Here is an 11191-nt window from a genome sequence, read left to right as displayed (position 1 = left end):
TGACCTCACTAATGAAATTCAACAACTTGATCGCTTGAGAGATCTAATACGAGAACCATCACGTGGAGAGCATTGATTGGGTGAATGTATGGTCTCATTATTGTAACAGAATACAAACACGGAAAGATGGCTTCTCCCCTCCCAGCTTCTCGCCCTGTCCACTATCACCTTTGTTTCAAATTTTTCTGTACAAAAACGCATCAACCAAACGAACAAACACAAACTCAACCAACAATTCAAATCTTCTAAAAAGTATTCTATAATGATCGACTGCCTGCTTGTTAGTTTGAAGAAAAAAATCTAACCTAGATGTACAGCCCCAATCTTCATAAGAGGCAACAGCTATTATTTAGTAAGATATTACAGCCACGAATATACCACTAAATTGATTAACTTCATGTATCTACTGCAAGACGCATGTCTGATTTAAATACCCGTTATCATATCTTTTAGCATTCTTTTCATGTTAAGGACCATTAAGTTCCGGTCATAAAGCCATGTTTTCAAAATGTCCTGGTGGCGTATATAGGACTGCCCGCTATGGAAAGCTTATTTCTGGAGTTCACTCTTGATCATATCCTCAAGTTTCACAGCATCTACAGCAAACTTTCTGATTCCCTCAGCCAACTTTTCTGTTGCCATAGCATCCTCGTTGAGAAGCCAGCGGAATTTCTTCTCGTCTAGGGAGACTTTTTCAATGTCGAGTTTTTTGGCTGCAAAAGGCATATAATTGAGTGTCAATAAGATTAACAAGCAACAACAACAATTGATTGATACTGCCTTAAAGCTTATGCATGTTGCCCTGTGTGACTGTTAATTTGTGTGTAAGTAAGTATGCATTATTCACTGTGAGAGTACCTACATAAAGAGCTAAAAATACCCGATCCTTTTGATTCTATTTAGAATTCAAAATAAATGCTACACTTTTAAAATGAAAATGCATTAAAAAATGTTCAGTAAACTGGTCTCTTGTGTTTATGCTGACTATATGTCAGGCTTCATGATGTGAAGTTTTAGTTTAATCTACTAGCATTCTATCAAAAGTGCTGCGATCTGATTGGACACGATACTTGCTGCCTAAATATAGTGAGTGAGGTGAGTAGCCTAGCAGAATGCAACTGATAGCAAAATAAAATAAAAAGACAAGAGAAGCCTGTCTTGTTAAGTATTGAATAACTAGTATATATAGACCAGAATAATTTCATAATTCCCTCTCCATTCTATGCTCAATAGTTGATTTGGGCTTTATCCTCATCAACTATCACACAATAGAAATAGAGAGCTCATGATATAATTATTAATTATTGATGGAGAAGTGTAAAGGAAAAATACAGAAGTTGCCAAATGTTTTTGTTTGACTTCTTCTTAGCTTGAGCCTCTTCAGCTTTGCTAAAAGGATACAGAAACAACGACCTCAAAGGTTGTCAAAGGTTGTCAATGTATGAGGTATATTTGCTTTCTCACCTTCCTCGACTGAAAGCTTCTGGGAAATTGTTTCAGTGGAATTGGAAAGTTTTTCTAGCAACGAGGGACTGAAATGAATCACAGAACATTAAATAAGAATTTGTATATGTATTGGTACTAACATGATTGAGTGCAATCTGGTGTTAATAAGCACAAGTAAATTTTCAAAGACAACAGCCAATCAGATGTGCATAATTTCTTCAGGTATACTATTATATACAAAACATTAAAAGTATTGTGTAGATGTCACTGTGGTTATAACCAGGACCAGATAAAAACTGTTCTAATCTTTATACAAAGCAGGATTCTTGGGTGTTTTTTTCAAAACTGGGTGTCTATTCCTTTTTTTCTCATGCATAAAACATTCAAGTGTGTAAAAAGTACAAGTTTCTATTAAGAAAAATATCTTAGCAAGAACTTAAAATACAACACCTGTGTGAAAAGTCAAGATTCACCAAGTAAACCTTTGATAACAGTGTTCCATGAAAATGTGATGGCAATTATATTCTGTGGTCATAAATTATTTATGGTTTGAGATTGAGAGGATAAATTTTCTTACTAACCACCTTCCTTATGAGAGAGGGTGATTTGAAGTGCCCATGAAAATAGAGCTCTGATTTGATTTATTACTGACAATAAATTAATACCAAGTGAGTGGAAATTATTACCTGATAGTGAGCAAATCACATCCAGCTAGTTCAGTGATCTGCCCTGTGTTTCTGAATGATGCTCCCATGACAACAGTTTTGTAATCAAACTTCTTGTAGTAATTGTAAATTGCTGTCACACTCTTCACACCTAACAAAAACACCCCTCCAAAGCATGAGACAAATGGAACTACCCATAGTGGGAGTGTAAGGATGCACTAATTGTATCTTTACAGATATAATTATGATAATCAACTATATTTTTATTATCAATTCATAATCATTATAATTATTATTGTTGGTCAATCAAAAAAAATTTTGTAGATACTTTTGGTACATTTTAACCCTTTACCTCCCATTAGTGACCAAGAGAGAATTTCTCCTTACAATCTCAATACAATATCAAGCACAGAAGTGATAAGAATAAAATAAAATATCAATTAAGGGATTATGAATTAATCCAATACCAAATTCTCCAAATTGACATCATAAGAATTGCATGGCAGACAGTGAGGAGAATTACTAAAAAATGAGATCTTGGGAGTTAAAGGGTTAACAACACACAATGATTTGAGAATGTGCTTTAATTCTTTTGTAATATTGATTGTATGATATATATTTAGTTTTATTTTTGTTCTGTATTATTCATATTTTAAATTGTGCAGACTTTCAATTATCCAGAGTAAATACCCAGCCCAATACCCAGGAGTCTGCATAATCCAAGACGACTGTAATTGTTTTCAATACTGTTGAACAGGTTTTGTGATCATTCCAAAGGGAGTACAAATATAGAATACTCTGTCTAGTATAGTATTGTGTGGTGGTGACAAGATCAGCAAACAAAATATCTTTGTTTTTCTAACATAAATTGTTTCAAAACATTCTTCTCCGATGTTTTGTAATGGTTGTATCACAAATTTTTATGTATAAAAAGAATTAAGGGAACCAGCCTCTATGGAGTCTAGGGTAGAGTTCTGCATTAACATCTCTTTGACTGATGTGAATTAAATTCCTGTACAATTACTCATTAATAATCTCATGTTACCTGGATCATCTGCAGGTTGAAATTCCTTCTGGTCTGTGTTCTTGACATACCAATCCAGAATGCGACCAACAAATGGTGATATCAGGGTAACATTCGCTTCAGCACATGCTACTGCCTGGGGAGAGAGAAAAGGGAAAATTACAAATAAAGTATCATTGATTATGTGTATGTTCATATGCACACCTAAAATCTTTGAGGCAAAAACTTGTTTGCAACAAAATGCTCCAAATTTTGGGGCTGACACCTGCTTTGTTTGAACAGAGGTGACATACATATATTTATTGGTGTGTTCATTCTATTATGTAGCCCGCTCTCAATACAGAATGCACTTTGCTCCCAAAATGTTTATTATTTTAAAAGTAAAGGAAAGATTACCTGAGCAAATGAGAAAAGAAGGGTCATGTTGCAATGGATACCCTCTTGCTCGAGCTTCCTGAAAAGTACCCATTGTGGAGAGCTTAAAATACTTAAAAAATTATTCCATTAACATAATCCATGGCATTATTAACATGTGTGGCCAAATAGATCACTTGCCTCTTGCAAACATATGCTCAGTTAGCCATACACACCTAACAGTGTGTGGCTATTCATTATCAGCCCTTCAGCTGGTTGAATCTTGCTTCACTATTGGATGGATTTAACTGTTTAACAGTACAGTGACTGGCTTCTAATTTCTCTGAACAATATCACCATTGAATCAAATATAGAAGTCCCAAGAAAAAAAACAAATAATCACCAATTAAAGGAGCGCCCTTATGGCTTAGGATGGTTAAAAGAAATCTACTTGTCAGTACTATAGGATATATGAAGAGAAAAGAGTGGGAAATATAGATCCTGATATCATCATTTAAATGGTTCCACAAATTAGAATAAGCCCACCGTTAACAAGTGTAACCTTCCCCTGTGGCAACTTTAAAACACTGCTTTGTAAAAGCTGAAGTAAAGGAAGGTAGTAGTCAAACTGCAATTAAGGAGCAGGTGGATTTAGACAAATTAGATGCAAAAGTTTGGGAAGAAAATACAATTAGAGCCATTTAGAGAACAAATTTTGTGGCTGTTAAATACTAACCTTGCAGCTTCAACTCCTTCCCAAGTTGTGCTAAGTTTAATGAGGATTCTCTCTTTACTGATTCCTGCCTCTTCATAAAGCTTTATGAACTTTTTTGCTTTCTCAATTGAGCCTTCAACATCAAAGGATAACCTACACAAAATGAAGTGTACAAAGATTCAAACTACATTTGAAATCATGTTTACAACAGACTTCTGTAGAAATATAAGATCTTAACCCTTTGACTCCCATGAGTGACCAAGACAGAATTTCTCCATACAATATCAATACAATAACAACCAGATAAGTTATGATAATAAAGAAAAATATCAATTTGGTGACAATTAGTTGATCCAATACTAAATTCTCTGAACTAACATTATAAGAGTTGTATGGTTGATAGTAAGGAGGATTACAAATTTGATCTGGGAAGTTAAAGGGCTAAAAAAGCTTTAACAGCCATTTCTGACCACTATAATAATGAATTAAAATTCTACAATTATTATAGAATTTTAATTCTCACTTATTGAATGAAAAAAATTATATCTTATGATAAATAATTTTTACTTGGTTTACATTATAAAGTTTTTTTTCTCCATGATGTTAAGGTTGAAAAATAATTTAACCTTTTGATAATTTTTTTTTTTCGGAAAAAGGCAAAAAGCAGTCCTAAGATTCTGCGATGGCAATATTGAAAATGCTACTAAAATCATGTTTTTTAATCATGTTCTTTAATAGATACCCAACATGAAAAAAAACTAAGGGGGCTTTCCCACCAATATCAGAAAAGCCCAGGCATCAAATCCTTCAGTTTTCTTGTCAATGCATAAGGAGTAGAGGAAAGGGGTGTTATAATGACTTTTCTTTTGGAGCCTAAAGTTTCATCTTCATCATCTGAATCCGCCCACAGTACACTTATTTGAATTTGCTATCTGGAGACAGGCATTGACCTGGTATATCTGGGGTCTGCCAAAGAGAATTGTATAATGCAGAGAACTGCAGTGTAACAAGACCTGTCTTTTAAAGCCAGGGGATGATAATGTCAAGCAAGTTTGAACTGTCTGTATACCTCTTGATTTATTATAACTCAAGTTCACTGACCTGGCATCAACCTCTGTTGAAACTCTACCTGGTACTAGCTTCAGTATCTCAACACCAAAAAGAACAAACTGAAAAAATAAGGTAAATGAAGAAGAAAGTTAAACACCTTGTTGAGAAGGGTGACAGATCATGATTACCAAAATAAGGTAAATAGGAAAATTGAAGCTTGTTCAGCACACGGTGACCATATTTAAAATATAGTGTGAACTGCCATTGTTCTTTTCACTTACATGTAAATTAAGTTGCATGATTTAAATGCATTTTATGCTACTGTATATCATATTGCCAACATCTCAGCCAACATGCGCTGTTTCTCAGGTCATTTTCCTGAGAACTTTGTGATTGTATTATTTTCTGACCATAATTTTTGTTTCTGCTTAAAGATAGCCATTACCATAATGATTGTGGGCAGCAAACATGACTTCAAAGGGAGGGGTGATATTAGAGTTTCAACATTAAATGAAACCTAGAGCAAAGCTCTCTCCTGAAGAGGTCTCAATTACGCTATTCAAAATTGTTGGACTTACTATTTTATCCATTGCTTCAGTTACTTGCTCTTCCAGAGTGCTTGAATTTGAAACAAAATTTCATTAAGATTTGTTCTGAGACAAGATACTTTTGTCAAGTGATTGACAAGGTCAGAATGTAACAGGATAATAGGGAAAATTTTATAATAAATAGAAAAAAAAAACACTGTAAAATTATTTTCCCTTTGATCTGAATTTCTCTCTTCGATTGATTCATTTTTTTTCCCTGTCTGTTTTTCAAGCAAGCTCCAATGGACTGATATTAAAACAGGCAGCAAGACTGATAAGCCTGTGATTAGAATGGCAAGACAAATGCAGGCCCTTTGCCTTGCCAGCCAATTGTTCTGCACTGCTTATGGCTCTTGGATGACTTTTGCTACCTTTATGTCTTTCTGATAGTGCGTATCTGGGTCTCATGAATATCATATTTCCTTGAATAAGTGCCCACACTCTAATAAGCACCCTCCCAGGTGATAATGTCAAACAGGAACCATTCTTGAATAAGCACTTCCCCCTCCCCTCTCTCTAACTATCTTAAATGGCAGGAATGAAAGGAAAACCTAAATTATGACTTTCTTAAGCTTCAACCACAGTAGAATCTATACAGAAGAATATTAAGTATCCTCCTTCAAATTAATGCCCCTCCTTTGTTAAAATCATATTTGCAGTTATCCCAGACAAAACCAGTGGGGATCAATTACAAAGAAAAACAATAGAGGGGTTGAAGAGAAAGCAACACCAATGTGGGGCTAAGTGATCTAGAAATATGAGATCAGATTTATTTTGCATGTCATGCCTTTTGCATTGACTTACAAGATAAAGATCCATGACTCAAAAGGGTCAAGGAAAGTCTTGAAGACAACCAGAATTTTTTAAAAAATCACTTGAATCCTAGTGATTGAGCATCTTCCTAACAAGTACTTTACAAGAATCTGTCGTCGTCTTTTCTGTCTGGATAAACCAATAACCAATCCAAGAGTTTATTAAAAGTTTTTGATGAGTCCTTGGAGCGAGCTTGCACGTGACAGTCTTTATGTCATGATGACTAATGTTGGCACCCAGTGAAAACCAAATTACGTAAAGCAAACTCCCGATCGATATTGGACCATATGAATTATCATAAATTCGTCATCACCAAAACAATCAACGCTTGTATAATTTTTCCTGTTTTAATTCATACCAATCAATCACAACATGCAAATCACATATTTGCCAGTTCGCCAGGCATGAAGCGTGACTGGTGTTTTGAGGTATTTACACGCAAACTAGTAGAAAAGTTAGATTACATCTCCAAAATTTATCTGAAAATAGATCCCTAGCACTAACCTTCCGTTTGCTATTCCATACTGAACTGCTTTTTCAATCAAGTGTTTATACTGAGGCATTTTGGACGCAGCCAAGAGCAGTGATGGATTTGTTGTCGCATCAGTAGGTTTGTACTTAGAAATGGCTAAAAAGAAAAATCACATAGGTTGAGCTACTCCAAGCAAACAGCAAATCCTTCGAAAAATCATCTTTCTCTCTTACATTCGAAATCGCCTGTATCAGCGACGACGGTGGTGAATTTCTTTAGCTGCTCAAGAGAAGAAGCCATCGTTCCTGCCTGCAACTTAAAAATTTCTTTAAAGTTTGTTTGAGTCACGGAAATGAGGCGGTCAGCGGGTTTATAAATAAGGAATTGTTTTGATCAGCGGTGTTGCAAATAAGAATAAAAACAAGATGGCGGACGGAGCGCAGTTAACAAGCGCTGCGGCCACAGGCGACGAAAAGGTCAGGTTTTTTTTTTTTTCAAAATCGTAATTTTTGTTTTAAAATTGATGTAAAGGGAACTCTGTTATTTTGGTATCTTTCTCACAGCTTCTTTGTGTTCTTTTTAGGTAGTGAAGGCGATTTTGGATCAAGGAGTGGACGCAAACTCATTTTCACCAGAAGGCTTCAGACCTCTTTGCATTGCAGCTTTTTGGGGTTACAGCGGGATTGTACAACTTTTGCTAGATCGAGGGTGAGTAAAATGTTCCTTTACGATTTTGAGAAAAAACAGAAATATCTTTATCTGTGGCACTTTTCGTTTCCAGAATTACATTTACAAAGTAGTCTCTTTCGTCCGCTTTCAGAGCTGACATTGATGCGTGCAACAGAGGCACAAATTGGACAGCCCTGCACTGCGCAACATTCCAAGGACATGGAAAAGTTGTAATGCTACTAATGAATAATAACCCTGATATGACAATTAGAGACAACCTTGGCAGGTAAATGGGTCATTACCATGTAAAAAAATTACAAACAAGGTGTTTTTATGGTGTGTAGTGAATTTTCATTAGAATTATTTTCATCGGATGAAAGAACTTAGGATAGTCAATAACAGGGCTCTCAATTAGAGTCAGTAGCTAGTCAAAGCTGTAAACTCGTCTGCATCTTCAGTAGGCTACTTTCACTTAATTTTAATACCAGTTTTTGACAAATCATACAATTATTGAATACTATCAAAGAAATATTGTGGAGCAGCCATTTCCCATTGTGATCGGAACTGAATGCCTAATTTACTAATAACAAGTTAGAATGTATTAATCAATTAAAGCCTCAGAATTTGCTGGAAGGGTCACGCAAAGTTCATGGATGCCTGTGACCTTTTAACTGTTTAGTCCCTGTATGTACAATCTGATGAGGGAAAATGGTATTAACAATTGCTGCTATTTTGTGTTTGTCTTCTATTTAATTGATCTGATGATTGTGCGATAATGCTAGTGAGCCACTTGTCTCAAAATATATGAGCTCCTATCATTCTACTTGGAAAATCGTGATCATGCTATGACAAAAGCAAAGAACCAACTTGACTGAAGTTCCATGAGAACCTTTATTAAAATTAATTATAAAATTGTGTTAAATGGAAGTATATGTTTCGACTAAAGTGATTTACACATGCAAATTTATATGCAGGGAATTATGCTAGCTCAGTTTACTTAGGGCTCTTTTTGTTCATGTTAATAACTTAATACTTTCATGATGTAATATATATTTCCAGATCAGCAATTGACTTTGCATCTGCACTTGATGGGATATGGCCATTTTTTGCAGGTTTGTAAATGAAAATGATTTATATTTTCAGATATGTCTGCTTCCCCAAACTAGATGTAGTGTTTCTTATATCATAACAAGTTCTACTGTTTCATGTTATTCTTCAGGAATGTTTTTCTTTGATTTATGTGAGTTTTATTCGATTGATAAGTACATGTGATAGTTGCTGAGTGGTTCCTTATGCTTACATGGAATTAAGCGTAATATAGATGTACTCGCTTAAAAGATGTGGAAAATTTAAATTTGACACAGCTGCCGGATGTAAAAGGACACCCAAAGCTGAGCTTATTCAAATGGATATTGTAAAGAAGGTAAGAGGTTCTGTTCAGCCATTGCCACAATGTTTTAGCTTACTCTTTATAATGATATTAACATATAAAAAGATACACTTAAATTATTCTGCTTTTTATAGGTAGTATTCTATTTACCTGTCAAGATATTGTCATCTGATGATTATCTTTAAAACATATTACAGGTTGAAATTGGAGAAGAAAAAATTCCAAACACAGATAGAGCATACTTTTCACGCCCTGGTTCAGCATATATTTTCAAGACACCAACACTGCGAGGGGATAGAACACAGCATAGCTACCAGGTAAGTTGTCATGACCTCATACTTAAGAAGAGATAGATCTTTTAGAATAGCAGTAATCATAGCAAAGCCACTAACAGTGTTGAATTAAAGAAGTAAAAACAAAACAAAACAAAACAAATTAAGTGTAATGATGTTTATGTAACTGCTTAATTTATACAAGAGATTGTCATTCTCTTATAATATTTCTCAGTCAAGTGATAGATCTTTTGCCAAGAGAATGCTATATTTTGCTAGATTCAAGTTTAGGTTCTTGAATTATTTTGAAAAAGTTGAAACATAATTTGTGTTATTTGTATAGTTTATTATTCTATGCTCAGTAGTAGGAGGTGTCTCATTACTTCTGTTTGTATTATGTTCATAGCAACAAGCTGCATTAAACAATGGTGATGTCTTGACAGCTAGCGATTCTTCACCTCGAAGCTCTCGCATGGATGGCCCTGCATTCTCGGTGTGGAGGAGCTGATAAATGCTTTTTTATTGAGAGCTAAAGAAGGAGGGAACTTAAAAATTTGAGATGCCTTCTTTTTCAAATTCAGGGGAAATTTCTAAGGAAATAGAGCACATTGAAGGCAATCAGTCTTATAGTGGTGTTGAAACTTCAAGAAGAACTGCATCAGAAATTTTTTCCAATGAGACAATAATCAATTACAGATACAGTCACTCAAGAAGAAATAGATTGAGAAGGACAAAACACAGCGTGATCATATCTTGCTGATGGCTGGCTCACAGAACATAGTCACATACTTATACTGACAGCTTTTAAAATATAGCAGTGTGGAGGTTTTACATGGTTATCTGATATGGATTAAAGTTCATTGAAACTTTGTCATGCATACTTATGCATCTTAATTCATAACAAAAATCATTGCTGGAATACACAGTAGTGATATTTTTGATAGGACTATATTTCTATTTTTGGTGCAATTAAAAAATTTTTTTATTTAGAGTGCATGCTTGGACAGATCAATTGTGCTGCCTTTAATATGCATTCACCTAAAGTTCTGCTTGATAGAAAGCTGAATAATATTGAGGGAAATTTCCTCAAAAGTTAACAGTAGAAGTTTTAAAATTTGCCTTGGATTACTAACTAAAGCAGTCAAGTTATTGTTAAGTGCAGGCAAGAGCTCCTGTTTGTTGTAAATTTGTACAAGTGTTTTTTTTTGTCATGTTTCAGATTGATTTTTCAGGTTTTATACTATTGAATTTTGTAACTATTGAATTTTGCTTAAAACAAATAAATTAAGTTGCCTAATCATGCAATCTTTTTTTGTTGTAAAGTACATTTAAAATTGTACCCATAGAAAATAGGAAGTGATATTTCATTATCTTTGTCTAAATCTAAATCAATATTTTGAATGACAGTTATATATTAGTCAACACTGCCCGCTATATAAACATTCTGTGAGTCAAATATTCTTAATTACCTTTATGTGGGCACTTTGTTGTTGAAATTATATTTGTTAGCTTTCCCAATACTCAGGCCTAATGTTCCTATTATATTTGATAATATTGGTTTGATCCTTATAATAATTTGTTGTAAGTTGGTTGAAAACTCAATTATAAAAGTAATTGAACAAAGGCTTCTTTCTTGAGAAAAGTGAAATGAAAATCATTCGCAAAGCATTGTGGTATGTAATTCGGTTTATTGTTATTATTTATAATCCATCTGGGGTATTTTGGAGGTTCAAA

At 34.3% G+C, this 11191-nt stretch overlaps 3 protein-coding genes across 3 annotated transcripts in view; 2 read left to right on the top strand and 1 right to left on the bottom strand.

Annotated features, from left to right (window-relative positions):
* Positions 1-961, top strand: part of LOC113676438 (uncharacterized) — a 3503-nt gene extending 2542 nt beyond the window's left edge. Inside the window, exon 2 of the mRNA XM_027193096.2 lies at positions 1-961. This exon is cut by the window's left edge and continues 525 nt beyond it. Coding sequence (XP_027048897.2) covers positions 1-76 — 76 coding nt within the window. The 3' untranslated portion in view covers positions 77-961.
* Positions 242-7480, bottom strand: LOC113676440 (putative transaldolase). Its single transcript, XM_027193098.2, has 10 exons — positions 7360-7480; positions 7159-7282; positions 5833-5872; positions 5306-5373; positions 4226-4357; positions 3532-3589; positions 3157-3271; positions 2133-2262; positions 1465-1532; positions 242-713 (listed from the first exon to the last, which is right to left on the bottom strand). The coding sequence occupies exons 1-10, from the start codon at positions 7424-7426 to the stop codon at positions 550-552; spliced, it is 966 nt and encodes a 321-aa protein (XP_027048899.2). The 5' UTR covers positions 7427-7480; the 3' UTR covers positions 242-549.
* On the top strand, positions 7447-10752 carry LOC113676441 (uncharacterized). The gene is made up of 7 exons (XM_027193100.2): positions 7447-7602; positions 7710-7834; positions 7947-8081; positions 8855-8907; positions 9160-9218; positions 9383-9502; positions 9864-10752. The coding sequence occupies exons 1-7, from the start codon at positions 7552-7554 to the stop codon at positions 9963-9965; spliced, it is 645 nt and encodes a 214-aa protein (XP_027048901.2). The 5' UTR covers positions 7447-7551; the 3' UTR covers positions 9966-10752.
* Positions 10753-11191: the final 439 nt, after the last annotated feature.

The sequence above is a fragment of the Pocillopora damicornis genome, chromosome 2, assembly GCF_964200805.1.
Source record: "Pocillopora damicornis chromosome 2, jaPocDami1.2, whole genome shotgun sequence".
NCBI classification, from domain to species: domain Eukaryota; kingdom Metazoa; phylum Cnidaria; class Anthozoa; order Scleractinia; family Pocilloporidae; genus Pocillopora; species Pocillopora damicornis.
Note: the sequence above shows the minus strand (reverse complement) of the source record. Positions and strands in the feature narration are given on the sequence as shown.